Below are 21,389 nucleotides of genomic sequence, written 5' to 3'. Positions count from 1 at the left end.
CCTTTCAGCTACATATACAACTTTGGAACCAGTATGGGCTGTTTAAGTACCATTTCAAATGCCCACCTCCAAATATTAGAGATCAACCTTAAAAGCAGAGGCACCATGCATTTTTTTATTATTTTATTTCTTAGAAAGGTTACATAGACCTAGTTAAAGTCATATACAGCTATATAAATACATTTAGATGATAACAATCTGCTGTAGCCATTGGTTTCTATTCTGTTGATCTTTACTAAAACATAGCAAGCTTTTTTCTAAAAGTGGTCCAGTAATTAATTGACAAATTTCTCAGGTACTTCCAGTTTTGCTGTTGCACCTCTCATCCCACTGTGCTATGTTGGTAACAATGGCAAATCCCAGCATGTTGGTAGGGTAGTTTTTAGCAGTTCCTCTCCCTAAAACCAATGAATGAGATGGTGGGATGGAAGTAGAGTAGGGGTTCAGTGTAACTGGAATGGGTAGAATGGCATCAAATGCCAATATGCATTATGTAGACATGTGTCCAGCTGAGGATAATAAGTGACAATACTGATTTCTGGCAGGATCACTTGATATCACTTGTCATTGAGATGTGTTGTGTAGCCTACTAATATATCCCTTTCTTTAACATACGATAGATATACTTTGAGGCAAAATAATGCAATCCCCCCTTCTAGCCTACTTGCCTATTAGCAGACAAACATATGGTTGACTTGTATGTTTGTTCTTTACTGTCTTAAAAACAATACACAACATTTATGGATTTATGAACAGTTTTCATGTGCTGATGCTCATATAAAACATATTAAACCAAATAAAATAGGATAATAATTGGTTAAACCAATGGTAAAATAGTTATATTCAAGGCATACCAAAAGGGAGCAATATAATCCAAACAATAATAACCACACTCCACACAGCAAAAGTGCACAGCAATGTGCTTTACAAATGTGCTTTGTGCTAAACAAATTTTGGACTTTGAAGTTGGTCCAAGTTAACAGAATGAAAGTTCTGTATACACACACACACCCTCAGTAGCTCAGACTGCAACACTGCTGTGACTATGTAACAAATCACAATGTAGAAAGATGCAGCATGTGGTGATGTCAGGTAGTTGTGAACACCGCCAGGAACTGCACAGACACTAGGATAACATACTTTTGTCATCTCTGAGATAGTATCCCAGTACAGGGAGTATTGTCTAACCCAGCGGTCGCCAACCGGTTGTCCGCAAGAAAATTTTGGTGGTCCGCGTCTCTGTCCGGTGCACCCCTGAGTGGGGTCAGGAGAGGGCCCCTGCTGGGGGGATGCACCAGTCATTGCCGTGGACCACGTCCCCAGTACAGTTCACAGGCTCGGGGAAGTGGGAAGTGTCTTTGGACACAACCCGCCCCCTCTCCCATTGCAGGCTCAGATCTGCGATGGGAGATTGGGCAGGGTTATGCCATAATGACGTCACTTTGGGGTTTTGCGCAGTCGGGAGCTGGTATTTTCAGTGGTCTGCGAGACCAAAAAGGTTGGCGACCCCTGGTCTAACCAACATTTATAGAAAACTATAGGCTTTGCAGTGATTTGGGTTGGGGGGTATAGCATTTTTGATACTAAGTTTATTTAAGTGAAAAATAAGCAATACTATTCCATGCATAGAAGATAATAAATACAAAATGCAGTGAAGAATCCACAGTATCCAGGATTTGTGGTACAGTTGTTTTTTGGATCCTTTGCTGTGCTCGTTGGTCCAATATGCCACACCCACAGTCAATGTGTGTCCTAGGAAATAGTAAAATAGTATACCAGAATGCTGAAAGGACTAGGCACCCCTAAGAAGTGTTGAATTTTGTAGATCCTTCTTGTGGCACCATTCTGACTACAGTAAGTTGGTGACACAGAAGGAGGATTCGTAGGATAAACGGCTGTCTTTCAGGGGGTACTTTAAATTACATATTGGATTTAGTTGCAGTGCAACTTTAAGCAAGGACAAAAATGAAAGTCCCAGAAGCCTGCACCTCTTCAACTACAATACCAATGAATAAGTAAGCCCTTGTTTAGTTACCTGGAAAACAATGCTTTTAAAATTAGACCACATACAATGCGCCCTATTTATTAAAGCTCTCCAAGGCTGGAGAGGATACACATTCATCAGTGAAGCTGGGTGACCCAGTAAATCTGGAATGGATCTGGTCCAGGATTCTAAACATTTGCTAGCAAATAGCAAATGACTTTGAAGAAATCCATTCCAGGTTTGCTGGATCACCCAGGAATTTAGGCAATTCACTTACCAAAATGAATGATCTTCTAGCAAGGTAATCCATTTACCTAAGTGAATGTGTTCATAGTTCCCCTTCAAAAAATACCCAATCATGTGAATGAAATCTAACAAAGCAGGATTTTTCCTGCACATGATTGGAAAATTGAAGTTTGCAGAGCTTCACCTCATATACTAGGCTAAGTGAAATATCCCTTGGAAGGTGAACAGACTATATTCCATAATTATCCAATTGTGTTTCTGTCTCACTGATCTTAATAGCAGATTCAGTATAATGTAGTGCAGAAAATAAAACACTAAACAAAGACTGTTACAGAACCTCCATATATTCCTTATTTTTACTGGTTTTATCCTGGTATTTTCTGTCAAGTAAAATCACGAATTATAATGATATATTTAGCATACTTCCCTTTAAAAGATGGAAATTTCGTATCCAACATTTAACTTTTTTTAAATCTCTTTAGAGTTAACATTTAACTCTACAGTGTGTAATATTTAATAACTTTGTTGCGTGTAATACTGAAGTAAATTTTCAGATGTTGCGGAATTGCTTGGGCTGTTGCCAAATAGCCTTTAATTCTCTATGTTTCCTGCCAGTCATTCCAAGGTATTCTGGGAAGTGCTGTGTGCTCTTAACTTCAAGTTGTCCCCTACTATTAACATGCACACAATAGCCCTCATATGTTGCCATGGGGATTGTTTCTTGTCATATAAACTCACTGCATTGACATAGTAAATATATGTGAAGGATTTTTCCAGAGACAGTCAATAAAGATCAAAGCTTACTTGAAAGGCAAGTAGGTAATGTACAGTCAGTTTTTATGCATATTAGGAAAGGCAATAATGTGGCAAAGGACATTGATCCAAGGATCATGACAGTAACCCACCGTTTGCAGCCTGGATTGTGGCTTGACAATACAGTTCATAACTCCAGCCTATTTTATTGCAGCCAATAATGCTCTTAAAAGTAAAAAGCAAAACAAAGCAAACATAAATAAATAAATAAAAGAATTACAAACAGTTAGGTGCATAAAACAAGCCATCTCTGACCTCTCTAAATGCATATAATTAAAATATTATTCCCCACAAATCCTAAAAGAACATATTAAAGACTCTTAGGTCACAGTTTAGAAACACCTGCTGTTTGTTTACATCAGAAGTCTATTGGGTTACCATAATTCTGTTGCAAATGGAAGTAATAGGAAGAGAAGTGTAATGCTGTTGCTGTGAACTTTGTTTCTCCACTAAATCTATACTGTAGTTACAAAGGTATACAAGGACCTTCTAAACTTTTTTACAGTGTTAAATATGTACTTTAACATACACAGTGTAGGCATAGGTTAAGTTTAAAGAACAGGCTATTGGCTTGAATTGGTAAAAATAAAAAATATGATTTAAACAATGTGTAATAAAAACATAAAATAAAATATATTTACACATTATATTTATTACATTAATATATATTATAATATCAATATACCAATTATAGGTATATTATTGTTCTAAAACTTACAGAGCATCATGTCATGGCATGCATAATTTACTTACAATGTTACCCACTAAAATATTTGTACTTCTGTTCACCCACCCAATATTTAGGTTCAGTAGCTCATTGGTTTCACTATCACTTCCTGATTGGTGATTTCACTTTAGGTACTGCAAGCCATGCACAAGATCTATTCCCTCTTGTTCTGTAAATCTTCCTACAGACAAGTTAGCATGAAGTGCTTTAAACATTATAGAAAATCAGCACTTTGCATTGTACATCACTATATGACAGGCATTTCCATTCTTACATGGAATAAAGAGAAGTAACTGTACATTGTACAAATGATTTTGGAGTTGTACTTTTTTATTGTGTAGGGAGGACTGAACCCAGTGTAGGACTAAAGTAAAGTAATTTTATCTACAGGCTACCATAAAGGAAACATGTTAACAAGTATGGCTATGTATACACATGCTTTCTTTCACGATCCTTTCCAACGACTAGTGACTGCACGATGCATTAATGAGTGCTGTCCATACAGCACCGTTCTGCTCTAAGGAGAGAAGGGGGGGGGGATGGAGTGGCACTCGCTGCGCTCTTTCCCCCTTCACTTCCATTAAGGTAGTTCGTCGTCCATTGTCTTTGGATCTGCCAGGACGGTCCCTTGGACGATGGACGACAAGCGCTATACACATGCCAGAATCTCATCCGATAACGGCCCTGGGCCAATTATCGGATGAGAACCATTGCACGTGTGTACGTAGCCTTGGAAAAAACAATGCAATAAACAGTGAAATAAAGTGAACAGTGTTCATTAAATTCAGATTTAATTCTAAGTCACTAAGTTCAGACTGGGTTCACCTTGGTCTATTGTTAGCCCAGAACAACTGTAGCTACTGTCAGTATGGTGATTGGTGGGATCCACACAATAACTTCTGATTCCTATTCCTTTGAAACAACAAAACAAACCAGATTTTTAATCATTGTGTCTATCAACAAGTGTTTTACTGCCATTTTACTTTCAGGTAGATTTTATTTACAAGCTTACAGGTATTTTTTTAGTATATCAATTTATTTTTTGTGTGTTTTTGTTTTACAGTATTTACTATATATTTCAAGCTGAGTGATGTACATCCGCTACCCTGTTTTCCTGAAAACAAGACCTACCCCGAAAATAAGCCCTAGCATGATTTTTCTGTGTTTTTGATGATGCTAGAAATATAAGCCTTACCCTGAAAATAAGCTACAAAATATAAAAATACATGGATAAGAGGTGCTCATATAAGGAAAGCGCTATTGCTAGACATGAGAAATTGGGGCCAATGGATCTAAAGGAAATGGAGTCACAAGAAATTATAGATGGAATTCAGGGTTTGGAGGTATGATGATGTTACAGAAGATGATGACTATATTTGAATAAATGGTAAATTTTTGTTCAAGCATAAATGTCAATTGTTGTTCATAAAAAAAAAAAAGCCCCGGTGCATTTTTGGAGCAATGTAAACAGTGGACAATGCTTTAAAGGTACCATTCTATCAATAATTTATTAATTCTTGGATGAAATATAAATAAATGGACAAGTGAGTGTACATCAGAAGAAAATATCATCTGTCATATATGATGACCTTCTAGCTGTCTTTGATGCTTTCATTTCATATTCTTAGAAGGAGAACTGGAGATTGGATAATGAGCAGGTCATAGGAAAAAAATAGATTAGCTTTGTGGATTTCCTGGTCTAGCAGTTACAGCAGATCTTGCAACCCACAGTCTGCGTGTGCATGTAATATCTGAGCCCCTTTCCTTTGTTTAAATCATCTGTTCTTAGTATGTGCATAGGATACCAATAATGATAAAAGTCAAATTTATAATAAAGTTACTCTCATCTTAAGCGCATGGTGCCTAGGGGTGGATGACAACTTCTAGCAAGATCTTGGGAAATATAAATTCTCCTAAAATGGACAGGAGTTTTTGAGATTTCACCTGCTCTGTATTCCCTAGGAATGTTTCAGGAATAAAATAAAAGTAAGGTGAGCATAACTCAATTTTTTTTCTATTCAGGTACATTTTGCATATACTAAAAGCAAATGATTTTATAGGAGGGGGCCTGTACATTGTAAGCAGAGCTTCCATTGCACTCCAAGGTCCACTTTAAATACATTTTGTAATGAATCCTAATAGGCAGTCTTACCTCACATTACTATCAAGTTCTTCCATCACAGTCAGTAGGCATGGGAGGCTGGGAAGTTGGTGCCCTTGTGATCAAGCTTTCCCTAAAAACATCAAAAAACAAAAATAAATAAGATACAGCATATGGACATGAATAGCTACATAATTCATTTGTACATTGTCTAAGCTGTTTGAAAATCCATTTATCATGTAATGTAGAGGGTCTTGTTGTTTTCTGCTGACCTGGTAATTGTTAGCGACAGATAATGATGACACAGATATGGAGATAAAGTACACTTTCTGACAAAGTCAATATCTGAGTATGCAGGGAGAACAGACATCTGCTCTAAAGGTAAAGAAAAAAAATTAGCAGTTTGTGAATAATGAAAAAAGCAAAATGGGTGCTGTGGATGCAGTAGTGGTTATGACATTAAGATCCAGGTTCTACTTTGCAAAATAACTTTCTTAAGATTATTTAACACATGTATCTCCTTCAAAAGCTTAATGGAGGTTCTTCTGTAAAAATATGTGTCAATAAACATACATGCCACCCCCTTTCCCCCTCAGAAAAAAAATATTTTTCAAACTACTTTTATGAAAAACATAGAAAAAGTATGATTGTAAGCCTCTAAAACTAAGATGTGCAGGTTTTTTTTTTGGAACTTACATTGAGATTTTACCTGGAGAAGGTGTGCTTGAAAAGTGATACTGGGAAAAGTCAAATGTTTATGTGTGCTAAAAGTATGTGTGCTGAGTTGGGGGACCTCCAGTGGGATCTGATTGGCTCCCCAGTCAGATCCCGCCCTTGAAAACACATACGTATAGCTCTTGTCACCCTTTTCCAGTTTCTCCTCCCTCTGTACCAATGGCAGATGTAGCCAACAGTGGGCCCCTATGCAGAACTTTTGGAGGAGGGTACGGGGCCCTTGTGCAGAAACATACATTGCACTTCCCTATGTCTGAGTCTGCTCTGCACCAAGAAACTTGCAAATTTACCCCCCCTTTTGCACAGTTGTAAATTTCTCATAACTTTTCATTGTGTAGTCCAGTATTTTGTGTGGGGTACACATGTTTAAGGTCATTGGGAAACCACCAGGAACAGGCCAATTTGCACAGTATCAAAGTTAATGCAGAATTTAGAAATAATATAATATAGGATGACATACAGAGCTTCTATCAGAAATCACATAACTACAGTTCAGACAGGCTCCAAACTGCCCCCTTTATTGCAGATCAAATTTTCAAATGAGTTTGAAAGTATAAAACGTATAGGATATTGCAGGTTCCATCTAGAAATTGTTCAACAATCATCCTAAACTCTAAAGAATACATTAGTAAGTTAGTAATGATTAGTAAGCTAATGAACACTGCATAACTTTACTGTCAGTCACTGTCATACGATTTAGACATTTTAGGAAGATTCTCTTATCAGATGTGAATAGTGGTGAATAATTTAAGTAGGCTTTCCTTTTCTTTTGATCTGGTAATTGGGACCTGTGAACTGCTTCACAAACTGATTTATCTGAAATGGATTGTTGCCATCAGATTGATTTGTAAATGGGTTATTTGGAAGCCTTACCAGTCTACATCCACAACCCATGCTCTGTTTGAGGTCAGAGAATGTTTTCTCACACTTTTAATGAGGCAAGGTTCCCTCACCACCATCAGTGACCAAATGTCACTCTTTGAAAATAAAACAAAGAGTCCAGGCAATACAAAAAGTGTTATCATGTCATGATGAAGTTGTTTATCTGTAATATGCTTTAGCCCAACCATTTGCCCAAGTTCTACACTGATGGGAGCCCAAACACCAGAACGCAGTTTGAGGTATAAAAGCTTCTTTTTTCTTGTAAAAGCGTTCATGCAGGTTTAACTTTTGCAGAATTACCAGTCTACTACTTCAAGTTTATAACAGTTAGGACATGCTATAGATTTAGAAACTGAACTCCTTTCTACCAATGACAGATTAATTTAGATTTGAAGCAATGATAATTGTGTAATCTCAGTGATCCCCGCAGTAAAGCTATAAATTGACGTATATCGATTACAGAGAAGTCACAACATAGGTCTCCCATCACATTCCCATTAATCTGTGAATCATGCTCTGAAAGCATTAAACACTGCCACTGGCTGTCATCTCAATTAAAAGACTGAAGTTTATTAGGAGTATATAACAAAAGTAACTTGTTAAATACTGAATTACTGTTAAAAGATTGAAAGGAAGCTGACATGTAATACACGCTCCACTTTTTATTTCCTTTTAGGATACATTAATAGTTATCACAAAGTCATGTAATTGCTTTATTAACTCTAATTACGTCTGTTTCAAGCAGATCATGGTTTTGTAATTTTATTCAGATATAGTCTAAATTACCCATGAAAGATATTCTTTTTTTTTTTGTTTAGTCTATGAGCTGTAATAATGATTCTGATGTCAGGGAGACCATTCAAATCATCCACATATACAGTCAGAATGTGTTAAGGGCTTATCTACTTGTGCGTGACTTTATCATTCACTTGCATGAGATTAAGCCCTTGTTGACAAATGCCACATGGGAAGAAGAGATATGCATCAGAAACAGATGAAAATACTGCATTTACTAATACAATAATACAAGCTAATAAAATGTAACATTTTAATGTAATTTCAAAAGTGTGTGTAAATTACAGATAACATGTACTTTAAAGCTCACCTGCCTACATTGTATTTAGTGGGGAAGGCAAAGAATGAATAGGAGTCTCTCTGCTGCGTCCACCCCTTTTTGCAACAGCTATTCCATTCAGTTGTTTAATAATGTGGCAGAATAAACCACTAAACAGCACGGACCAACTGTACAGAGTTTCCTCCTAAAACAATCACAAACATCCAGCTCAGCAACAAAAATCATAGGGTCTTTACACGGCATCTCATACAAAACTATAAAGGGTGTTGTTTTTATCAGCTACTTTATATCTAAAGCAGAGATATAGTCAAGAATATTAAAAGGCTTCAACAATTGAAACAAGCAATACATTATGTCTGGGATTGCTATGCTATGCTCTGTGCTGAATCTCCAAATTTCTGATTTCTGAGTTTATTTATTCTGGGCATGAACAATACAATACAACACAATGTTAACCTACATATTGTAAAAACTTTGGTGTTGTTTTATTGTAAAAAAAGAGAACAAATATTGATTTGATTTAGATGTTTAATTTAAAGTTTTTGTAGGTATTTAGTGTTGATAATTAAAAGTTGGTAATTGTATTATTTTATAAAACATTCTCACTGCTTTCAATCTAATGGCCAGTATCATTCTAGCTACTTCTGAGCAGGTAATACTACCCCCCTCCCCCGCTCAGTTTATTGGTGGATAGTGAAAAGAGAAGCAGCACAGTGATAGGCTCATTTATTGGCTTACTTTTCCTATCAGCATTTTCTTGTCAGCACATAAACTAATTGGCTTCTTGTACTGCTTCTTCTTCTAATAATCCATCTTTGCTATACAAGGACATCAAAAGGATAATACAAGTCAAATTCAGGAACTTACACCACTTGCATTTAAATACATACATGTATTATACTAATATTTACAGAACTGCACATATTTTCCTTATGAAGTGTCAAAAGCCTCAGGCATGGGTTGTTTTATCATTAAAGTAATAAAAAATGAACCTTTGTCACATTATTACAGATTAGGGGCCGCAAAGCACTTCCACATATTTATATATATATATTTATGATAGAGCTTAGACATCCTCTGTTCTTAGACATTCATTTTTATGATTGCTTCAATGTGAAAACAGCAATAATGATTATATGTCACTTATCCATAGACAGATTATTAAACATTCTGTAGTTTAATTAACAAAACTTTCATTATTCATTTCTAAGTATAACGAACGCAGAATCAAGCACAGTTCTATGAATGCATGGTATTTCAACAACCTCATGCAAAAATGTGTTTATTCAGCCAGGGTTCACCTTGTATGCAATGAAACGCTGACTATAGTCAATCTGTTTTATTTCTAAAGGGAGCAGGAGGTTAAAGCAGGATTTAATTACTATGGGTATTTCCACTGAAGACAACAATGATCAGCTTAGTAGTTTACAAACATCCATTCATTTGGTGCTTAACCGTGGCTTGGTAAATGGAAAGATTAATGTCTATTTAATTACCCATACTACACAATATCCTTGCTTCTGTTTCCCATGTTATTTGTTTCAATTTGGAAGTTACAGACTGCAAAACCAAGAGAATACAGTTATTTTGTTTAAAGGAATAATACCTATTCTTCCTTGATTCTGTGCTAAAATCATGGACATACTATACAGTATCTACTATACTACATACTATTATTATATTATTAATAGGCTGTAAAAGGACATCTCTCTAGTGGTATGTCCTTTGCCTACATATTATGTGCTAAATAGGTGTCTCTTTTTTCCCATATCAGAAAATTAGACAGTATGGTGTTGTGAAGTCTATATTCCATATGGCATAAATGTAACTAAAAGTTCACAGCCCCACTTCACTCCTAGACTCATTTAACCTAATAGGATAAATCATATTATCTCGGCACCGGGAAACTATGAATAGAGTTGTTGTGATGGCACTTTAGGGGGGCGGACCATGGTGCCTTGCAATCACAACATGTGCTCAATCGATTTAGTTGAATGTTACTGATAACTGATAGCACCAGAATAAAGGTAAGGCTGGAGGACCAAAATCATTGACAAGTGAATTTGATCTGCAGATGACCTCCTTCTGATAAGCAATTGGTATGCTTTTTTGGGGTTTTGCATTCCCATACCTAGTTGCAATAAACAAAAACTTTACCTTACTATCTTTTATTACAAAATCTACAAATTACAAATCTTCTGGCTGGTAAGTTTTGTTTTTCATTTGTTTGCCTACAGTTACATCTTAATGAAGAAACTCTAGATTTAATATGAATTCTATTAATAACCCCTAGTAAAATAATGTTCCTTCAGAAAGATTTCCTGTCTTTAATCTCCTGCAATGATCATCAGCAAGTCATCAATCCAAACTTGGATAACTATGTAATTTTTACTTGAAGCTTTGTAATAATTCTGGTCCTTTTATTTATTTCTTTCATAATATCTGTTTGGAAGTTAACAACGTCCCACTGAAAAACCTAGCATTTTAAAGGACATTTTTTTATAAAGGTCAGCATTGTTATTTTGATTTTTCTTTCATGAGAAATAATAATAATAATATTTTCCAGCAGTTCTGCCTACCTATTAAACTGCAATGGACAGTTAGTCTACTAATTTCTCACATTTGAAAAATTGCTGCACAAGTATTAAATGTCCTCATCAGCCATTGCAATGCCTTTCAAATTATTAGCTATGAAAAAGTAGCTGTTGTGCTAATGTGGGTATTCCTCAATCCAACTTAATCCTAAAATAATGTTATACTAACAATTTCATAAATCATGTTTTTCCTGCCTGCATTGCAATGAAAAATCAAAAGGGAAATAAAACTACTCTAGAGAAACACATATGTTTAGTTTGAGGTTTACACTTCCAATACATTATAATAAAGTTGCTCTAATGTAATAGAATTTGGCATTTATATTTGAAATGAAATATATAAGTTTGTGCAAATTACATAAATGTTGTGTTGGGAAAAATTACAAGAAATTTCTTTTATGGTTTTTTTTCTTTCAATTAATTTCTAATTAAAACCAGGGAAATACAATTACATGTATAAAAAATTGCAACCAAATAGAAGCCCTTTCTGTCTCAAATATAACAATGGATAATACTTAAAGGTAGACTTCCAATGCTAAAAGGTATAATGTGCTGAACTGAGGCATCCCTAAAATTAACAAAATACTCTTTTTTTAGGATTTTAGGAGCAAAGGTTCTGGGACTGGGATGGTTAAGGAAACTTTATATAGAGAGGCATGATGCCAGAGATACTGAAAAAGGTTTTACGTTTAGGAACTTACTGTTAAGTGCCAACATTTACCTTACATTTTACTTTTTTTTTCACCATTTTTAACTATATTGTTGGCATTTCACAATTTCTTTTACTTGTTTGTGATTGTTTTAATACTTATGATTTTGTTTCCTCAATATTCACCCAAACTTTATAAAAAATACATTTTGGGTAACTGGTGAATCTTTGGTGACTACATTTATAAGTGGCCTTTTTTATTTTAAACATTTATAAACTCTAGGGAAGATTCTTAGCAAACAATGTTTGTGATAAAAAACACAATCATTTAGCCAGTCCCTAGAAGTCAATCTGCACAGTAATTCAGGGTTATAGACCTAGATGACTAATAAATGGAAGAAAAGCGAACTGTGCTTTACATCCTGTAGTTTCAAACTAAATATAGCTTGAAATGACGTTGGATACATTCTTTTTGTTTATGCTACACAAATAATTGCAGACCTTAACTACTAAGTGACCCAAATTAAACTTCATTGTGTTCTTTTGCCTTCCATGTTCACTTTTTAAACCTATCACCTAGTGTATAATTTTCTTTCTCTAAAAAATGGGATTTATATATATATGGGATTTATATATATATATATATATATATATATTTAGTTTATAAACTGTATTATAAAGTATTAGAAAAGTAAATAATAAAAACACTAACATTGAAAATACAACTTGTTTGCCTCCCTTTTGTATTCCATCCTTTTCTAATATATCAATGATACCAAATTTATCAAAAATATTATTAATAATAATAATAATAAAAAAAATAATAATAATAAATAAAACAACAACTAAAATTTCCATTTACACTCCAGAATGTTTCCTTCCAGCCTAATGCACAAGCTTTTTCAAGGCAAACTGTCTTTTTTTAAAGGGAGTGTGCGTTTTTTTAATGATAAATGTACTGTAACTGTGAAGCTATCGATACTGTCATTATCAAAATTAAAATTCTGCAATGGCAAGTTTCTTTTAGAAATGGTGACATAAAAGAAATGGAACCTGCAACTAAAGGTGGATATGGAAAGGGAGCCCATGAGATGCTGCATAATAAACTAAGGAGTTCCTATTGACCATTTATTACCAGTTCATTATTGTGCTTGGCAAAAGAAAATAAAGCAAAATAATATTCCATGTCCATTTTTGTTCTTCCCTATCTGGAGTTTATCTCCTTAAAAAAGTTCCAATATTGCAATTGCGCATTCAGTCTTTTGCTTGAAATTGCCCTTTGTATGAAAACACCTAAGATCAATGACTGCTCTTTGTGCTATATGGTAGAGCTTTTTTTCTATTCAAAGTATCCTGTTCCTGCATACATTGGCATGCCAGGAATTTATTTACACAAACATGTAAAGCTATAAGGGTTCCACTAAGCTATTCATATATATTGATCTACACACAGCCAGCTCAACCTTTTCTATGATCGAAATGTCTTTCTCTGAAGGAAGGCTAAAAACTATGGCTTAAGGAAAATAATGGGCAAGAAAATTCATTCCTCACCCCTAACTTTGCAGATGGTAAAAATGGTAAGATTTGAAAATGTCTGTTGGGATAATTGTCAACAGGCCCCTATTAACTCAATACCTTACTACATTATCATTATAATTAGTAATTATGCCTACTGTCATTGTAGAAGATTATGTTATATTTCACAATAAATACAGATTTTCCCTGTATACGTTTCTGCTCACAATTAAGGTTTTTCATGTGATTTACCTTTAGCTAGCCTAGAACTAGGGTTAAAGCATGTGGATGATCGATCAGTGACACGCTGCATGCCTTCAGTGTTGGCAGGAGATAAGTCATGCTACAGTAGACAAAATACTGTCAGATCTCCAAAAATATCCAGAAAAGAATATTATTCAGCACAACTTGTCTCATCCTTTTTTGACATAATGTAAAATGCATCACAAGATGATGTTGCAAGGGTCCAAAATGTTGGTTCACGGTGCCTGCTGCTTAGTGTCAACAAAAGAAAACACTAACATGATAAAAAGTTGTGCTGGTAAAGATTCCTATTTTTTTAAACTTGAGTGAACTGTGCAATGGATTCTGTACAACTTCTCAATGTTAAATTTAAGATTGGTGAAGAACACATGTGTAATTTATTTAGACATGTGAACATAAGCTAACATGCAGTAAAATACCTGTTTTACCTCACGTTGATAAAATACACAAGTGTAAAACTTAACAGAATATATGGGTATTCCACTGACCAGCACAGTGCCACATCCAAAATAAACAACAATATACAAAAAGAAGAGGACTTTAAAGGCACCAAAATATATAAAACAGTTGTGTTTTTTATTCAATTATTTGCTTAACATGTCAAAATAAATTACAAAAAAATCATATAAAATCATTAATACACTTATCATGCACCTAAAAGATCTTTTGCAGTCAAAGGTTAATTATTGATAGTCATCGCCATGACCGATGATGACCCTAGTTTTAAACTAGGGACTACTACTACTTCCTAAGCTAGTGTGAAATAATATACAATGACAACTTAGGACTAGAAAATAAAATATATTTATTGTTCTTTAGTTTGAATATGCTTTAACTCTAACTAAAGAAGCCATAATAATTAGTGGATTCACATTGTTTACAAAATGGGAAAAATACAGACCAATAATGAAATACTTGTTATGCTATGTATATATATATATATATAGTATAAACATATAAATTTATATTCATATATGTGTGTGTTTTTGGAGTCAAGCTAGGAACATAATCATTTTATGTAAAATGACAGGTGCATACAATATGAAATACATAACGATCACATCCATTTATTGTGTGTTGTTTTTAATCTCCTTTTTCTGAAAGGATTGTGCTGGCTAATGCTACTCAAAGCCTTTGAAGTTTTTCTTTTCTTCCAGCCCAAAGAACACATCTAGCTGAGGATCCAATCTATGTCCATCAAATTTCTTCTTCACGTCACAGTGGCTGCTCCTTTGCAATAGGTGTCCATGTCCAGCTGAATACAGCCAGCTCTGACAAGCCATTTCACTGGAAAATACTCCTCTGAACAATTATGTCCCATTGTTTCCTTTCAGAAAGTTTTGATGGTGGAAAATGATTCTGTCCTGTTAGCAGGTTCCATTCACTTTGCTCCAAGCAAACAATCTGATTCTAGCATGCTATTAGATGTATGCTTTTATCAGCCATAGTCAAATAGGCAACAAAGATATTTCTTGAGATTTCCATGATACCATCTATGTAACAAGTCTAACAAAGGGATGTGAAATCATAGCCCTGTGGAATATGATGTTTGCTTATAAAGACTTAGAGCAAACATTGTACCCATAGGAGATTTGCTGGTAGACTTGGTAATTATTCCTTTGGCATTCAGAGATCACAAAAGGCACATACACCAGATATAAATCCTTATTTACTAGAAATAAACCCTTCTTCTTCCTAAAAGGTCATTTCACTGCCAGGCCTAAATCTAAAATCTTTGTTTGAAATGTATTTGTTTGAAATTTCATATACACTAGCCAGACTAGTAATCCTGTTTTTATCTTTTATGATAAATAAATCAAAGTCAATAAAGCAAACAGATAAACAGCTACATACCCGAAATACATTCCAGGAGGCTATTTCATCTGCTAAAGCATATATATTACTTGTCATATAATTTTATGCATCACAGCGCTTCTAAGTGGATATCTTCTTTTCTCCATTTTGTTCTGTTAAGGCAGTCATTAGAAAAAGTTTTTTTATACCTGTTTGCCAAGTGCAAAAATTCTGGTTGATGGCGCTCCTTTAGTAAACTAACAATGCTGCACCTAAATTATACACAATGTCTTCACCAATGCCTTTCTTTAAACTACAAAACACCTCTCCCCATGTTAAAGAGAAAAGATTCCTCCAGAAATGCAGGACAATGTGTCTGATTTATTAAAGCTCTCCAGGACTTAAGAAGATAGACTATCAAGCATGAACCTGGGTGATTCAGAAAACTAGGAATAAATTTGGTCCAGGATTTAAAACACATGCTAATTAAGAACTAATGATTTTGTAAAAATCCATTCCAGGTTTACTGGATCACCCAGGGTCACCCATAGTAGTCTATCTTCTCCAGTACTGGAGAGCTTTCATCAGGCCAATTGTGTTAAGACCAAAACAATATTTGTGGGAACGTTTTTTTTTTCATCCAGCTTATCTTAAAAAGTTAAAATGTAAAAGCCAAAAAAAAAGTAGTTGCCAGTTTTAGTAGTTGGAGTGGTCTCTATCCAATGATCCAACACCCCTCTCCCCGGTCACTGTCAGAGCACAGCAATGAACAAGGAGAACAAGGTTTTCTAGGGGTGTTGCATAAAGTTTTGGACTGCTGTTTTCACAGGAGATCAGTGCTTTCTCTTCAGTGTTATATGTGACACATGATTATAAATTAGGACTATTTAAAAGAACATTCTAATAAGACACTGACTGCACAACAAATTTATTTTCCTGGCATCATTTTTCAGCAATTATCAGTTTTTCTGTAATGCTTGTTAATCAAGAAGACTGTTTTGTCAGACACTAGAAACCTGTGGGAAAATAATTTACCAGAAATTAATCATTGAAATTTGATCCAATAATAGAGCAACCTTTAAGCTCCTATTTGTGTTACATGATGCTGAAATTGATTTAGAACATGCACAAATAAAGCACAATACCCCTTGTATTGCAGAATTAGCTTATGTTTGCCTTTTTTGGTATTCTTTTTCCTAGAAATACACAAGATACTTTCATTTATAACAGCTTGGGACTTCGAGATCCTATACAAATATGTAGTACACTGACATGTGAACTTTACTTTATTTATTTTTTCCCAGCACATACAATATATTTTGCCACGATTCATAAATGATATATATTTACTACGTGAGCATGCGGAAAACCAAAATAGCACAATTTTCTGTATCAGCGAAAACGGATACTCTTAAGTTACAAAACTGAAAAATGTGAGGGTCATGTTAGTAACGATTGTAACTTTATCTTTTTTTTTTAATGAGAAGTTAAAAGAAGGAAATATGAAACCCTGCCTGTGTGTGCCTTTTTGGACTTTTTATTCCCGGTATCATAATTATTGATAGTAATAGAAAAATATCTATTAATCTCCTGGGCGGTTCATTTCTGTCTGGATTTATATGTCTAAAAGCGGTAGATTGTTTTTCATGAAAATGTATTTTACAGTATAATATAATTGTATGAGTATAATAAAGTTTGAAACACAAAATCATGTCAAATTAATAAATTAAACAAATTTTAAAAAAAAGTTTTTTTAAATATTTAAAAAAAAAAAATATACTCATACTAATATATTGTACTGTAAAATAAATTTTCATGAAAGACAATGTACTGCTTTTAGACATATAAATCCACTGTATTGCATTCAATACGGTTATTTTTTATTGAATGCAATACAAAAAGATTTGAAATTCCCGCCTCGCACCCAATGCAACGGCCGCACGTACCAATGTCACTGGGAACTCCTGGTGACTCATCAGATGCGGAGGACGCTGGCCAGAGGAAGCGAGGAGACGGGGATCGCGAAGCAGGTTAGGCTCTATGTACTATTGTTTTACATTGTTTTAGTTACCCCGAGTGTGACTGCTTTCAGCATCTTTTTTTTTACCCCGAGTCACACATGGGGTTACCGCAGGGGAAGTTAAATAAAGGCAGAAACTGCAACATGTTTTCTCAACCCATTGTACAATAATACCAAGGCACACATCAAACCGAATCAAGTTAAAAAAAAAAACTGAATTACAGGTGATGATCTTGCAGTCCCCTTTACTAAAGTTCCACTTAAAAATTCAAGATCAAGCAGGGCATTTTTGCTGAAAGGGACAGGGACCTTTCTGCAATAAGCATTCTTATGTCCTGGCTTCCCCTGCACTTGCTGGGACTAAATGAACTCCTGCACCTGAACGTGAGTTATGCCATTCCAGTCAATATGGTTAAAGATCGCATCTAAGAACAGAAGAAGGAAGAAGATGGCAGCGCCCTGTAATGGATCAGTGACAGGTGCATATAGTGGGGTTTAGTTTCACTTTAAGTCAAAACAGCTTCTAGTTCTTATACTCCATTCTTGGCAAGGAGCTGTGTTTCACTGAAGGTGCAGAAGATTTCTATGGAGAATAATAAACTTGGATTTACTATGTTTTGAGGACTTTTTTGCAGTTGCAGAGCCTGCACAGCTTAGTGCACAATACCAGGACAAGCTTGGGGTTACATGTGGGAGCTGCATCATCCTGGCCTAACCAATCAACATACACCCAAAAGAGGAGCGGAAAAAGATGATGGAGGGAAGACATATGAGTAAAATAAAAAATTGCTATCAGGCAGTTATGTTTTTGTTTTGTTTTTTACTGCAGAAGAGACATTACCTATCCCATTTTCTTATTTTTAATATTTGTAAGTCTTTTCATTTTGAACGGGCTGACAACACATTCAACAAATTAGAAAATGTGCCTTTTGATGAACACATCACAATACACAGATGGTTGCAATATGTTTCAGTACCACCTAGTAAAATGTTTTAATGTGCATTACTACAACATAAAGATCCAAATGATTTTTAGTATTTTGAGGCTCGTATCAGACATAATCCAGACCGTTTCTAATATGATTTAATTCACAGAAGGTGTTATACAACCAAAGTTAAAAAAAAATTGAAAGGGGAATAGTGCAGAAATATGCGAAAACTGTTCTATGAACATTTGATAGTAATTTTTCCCAAAAGAACACAGTGCACATCAACACACACCCATCAACTGCATCAACTAGTCATGCATACATTAATTACTGAGAAGTACAGATTTTGCTTTTTTGAATGCTGAGTGACGGGAGAATTTACTCTGGCTTGTTCAATTTATAGCAATTTTCATCTCTTCAGTAAATTTAGCACAGAGAGTTGGATTACATCAACTTCACCAAAGAAGCTTTCAGACATAACTGACAAATTAATTATGAAACAGGAAAAAAATCCTGCACACACCTGCTGCAGTCGTCAGAGAGGAAGAGATGCCGGAGTCTATGCACATAAATATGAACCAAGGGAATGGGCTTTTGCGAGCCACTTAAAGCCTGTAATTTCTCTACATTATTTCACAGGATTAGCAGAGTATTTGTATGACTGAAGTGATTTCTAAGCACCTGTTATGTGCACAAGCTGCACATTTCTTGCTGATCTTACTAGCAAGGTTTATTAACTAGAAAAATAGATCTTTAATAATTTCACAGGCACAACTTCATTAATATGTAGTAAAGCAGCTGACTTACTTAACAAATCTGATTGTTTATACAAAAAATAAGACTTCCTTTCCCTTGACCTTTTCATGACAAATATTTAGCCACCCAGCTATTGATATACATTGGGCCTGATTTAATAAAGCTCTCCAAGACTTTAAACCTGGAGTATATTTAAAAAAATGATTTGCTATTCATTGCCAAATGTTTATAATCCTGGACCAGATCCATTTCAGGTTTGCTGGGTCGCTAAGAATCTCCCATGATAGTCTATCCTCTCTGGTCTTGGAGAGCTTTAATAAGTCTGACCCATTTTGTTTAGAAATATTATTGGCGTTTTATAAGAACTTATAGGAAAGTTACAGAGAGTAGTAAAACATCACAAGGTAAAGACACATATGGGTTGACAACAGGAGCTTTGGGAAATTCAGGAAACTCAGGAAATTTGAGTTTTGGCAAATATATTTAAAACTTCCTTAACTGTGTACAAAGCACTGGGCCACCTTCTTACACAGATTGGTGGTTAACCAATACACTTAGCAAATCATACCAAAGGTCTCCAAATATTAGGGAGTTAGCTAACTGGCTAGAAAAAGTTTCACTACTATACTATATGAATTACATGCTGAGTTTTGAAAAACAACACAAATCAAGGGTCTTAGTCCCCACGTTTCACCTGCTGAGAATCAACAAGCAAGCAGCTATGACAAAAGAAAATGTACTTAGAACAAACGTGTACAGGTAGCCCCTGGGCTACATACGAGATAGGGACTGTAGGTTTGTTCTTAAGTTGAATATGTATGTAAGTCGGAACAGGTACATTTTTTTAATGAATGCAATCAGGACAGATGTTTGTCTCATTATATTATTAGGCAGCATGGTGTAAGTTACTGTAAAAAAAATCACAAACAAAGCAAAAAAAAAAAAAGAAAAACTTCATGGAGCCAAGACGTTCATTAACTTCTGGAGCAAGCTGTGCTTTGATATGCAAGAAGAAACAACAGCATATTTTGTTTTGGTGATTAAAGGGTTACAAGATGCTGCAGATCAGCTCAGCTCTTAGGATCATTATTTTTATATCTTAAGCTCATATCTAGGAGTCGCCCGGATGTCAGATGTCCTTAACCTAGGGACTACCTGTATATGGAAGGAGCAACTTGTCAGAATAAAATCCAAATATTTACCACATAGTTCAATACAATTATAAATTCATAATGATGGAGCAAATATAGAAGTCAGATAGTAAGTAAAGGAGTAGAAAGGGAGTTTTAGATGTCGGATGAGTATGTACTAGAAAATATGAAATATGTTGGAATTAGAATAGGGAAGAATATTCTTATATTGTATTCTCCTACCTGATGTTAAAGTAAATTGAATTGGTTAAAAGGGTTCACTTTATAATTGTATAGTGATAGCCATGAAAGTCTAAAAATACAAAAAGTTATAGGATGGTGTTACTCTTAGAGTAGGCTTCTGGTGTAAAGAAATTACAGGAGGCTACAGGAGGACATGCGGGTACTCACATTGCCTATATATAAAAAATTCTGTATTAATGATGACATAACTACACTAATGTGTATTTTATATCTGCCCAGAGTTCAGCTATTTAATAAAACAAAGTATGGTGCAATGTCCAATCAAACCCAAACATGTAAAAGAAGTTTAGTATCATAAAAACACATCTTTTGCAGCAGTTGCTCCTAAATTTTTCACCCAACTTTAAAGAATCAGCCAATCAATGTGTCTTCTCATGCTAGAGCTTTAAATTAAAAATAATAAAAAGTTCACAAGACAACACATGGCATATCTGTCACCAGCATATGGTAAAAAGACACACCTTAATGCTTTTTTAAAAATTTTTGCTGAAAGTATACAGGCTCCCGTAAACAGTTTACATCCAATCCCGACTGGTTCCCTGCTACCATTCCCAAAAAATGTATGTACACACTGCTACACAGTGCCATGTAATAAGTATTTGGGCTTGGTGATTTGCTGCTCGCAACCCAAACTTTAAATCATGCAACGAAAAAGGGAAATTTTCAAATGGTCCCCTTCATTCAGAAAGACCAAATGATTCTATTGTATAACTATAGTATATTGAACCAGTGGAATGCCTACGAGCTTAAATTAGATGTCAACAAACCAACTTCCAATTTAAAAAATATGTTTCTTGCCTATACTTTTAAGTGTTGTTGCATATTCCTATCTGTTCTGATAGAACAGATAGATATAGCTGTTTGTTTTAACATGACTTTTGCAGACTGCATTATTGGGATGTTTGCTTCAT

The 21,389-nt window shown here is 34.9% G+C and overlaps 1 protein-coding gene across 3 annotated transcripts in view; it reads right to left on the bottom strand.

Moving 5' to 3' along the window:
- HTR4 (5-hydroxytryptamine receptor 4) overlaps positions 1–21,389 on the bottom strand; it is a 222,253-nt gene that overhangs the window by 118,049 nt on the left and 82,815 nt on the right. For 2 of the 3 annotated variants that reach the window (XM_072400983.1, XM_072400982.1), the window contains exon 2: positions 5,923–6,004. The exons of the other annotated variant lie outside the window; for it this stretch is intronic. In XM_072400983.1, coding sequence (XP_072257084.1) covers positions 5,923–5,948 — 26 coding nt within the window. In that variant the 5' untranslated portion in view covers positions 5,949–6,004. The remainder of the gene's footprint in view (positions 1–5,922; positions 6,005–21,389) is intronic. 3 annotated transcript variants of the gene reach the window in all.

Source organism: Pyxicephalus adspersus, chromosome 2, assembly GCF_032062135.1.
Source record: "Pyxicephalus adspersus chromosome 2, UCB_Pads_2.0, whole genome shotgun sequence".
NCBI lineage: Eukaryota > Metazoa > Chordata > Amphibia > Anura > Pyxicephalidae > Pyxicephalus > Pyxicephalus adspersus.
Note: the sequence above shows the minus strand (reverse complement) of the source record. Positions and strands in the feature narration are given on the sequence as shown.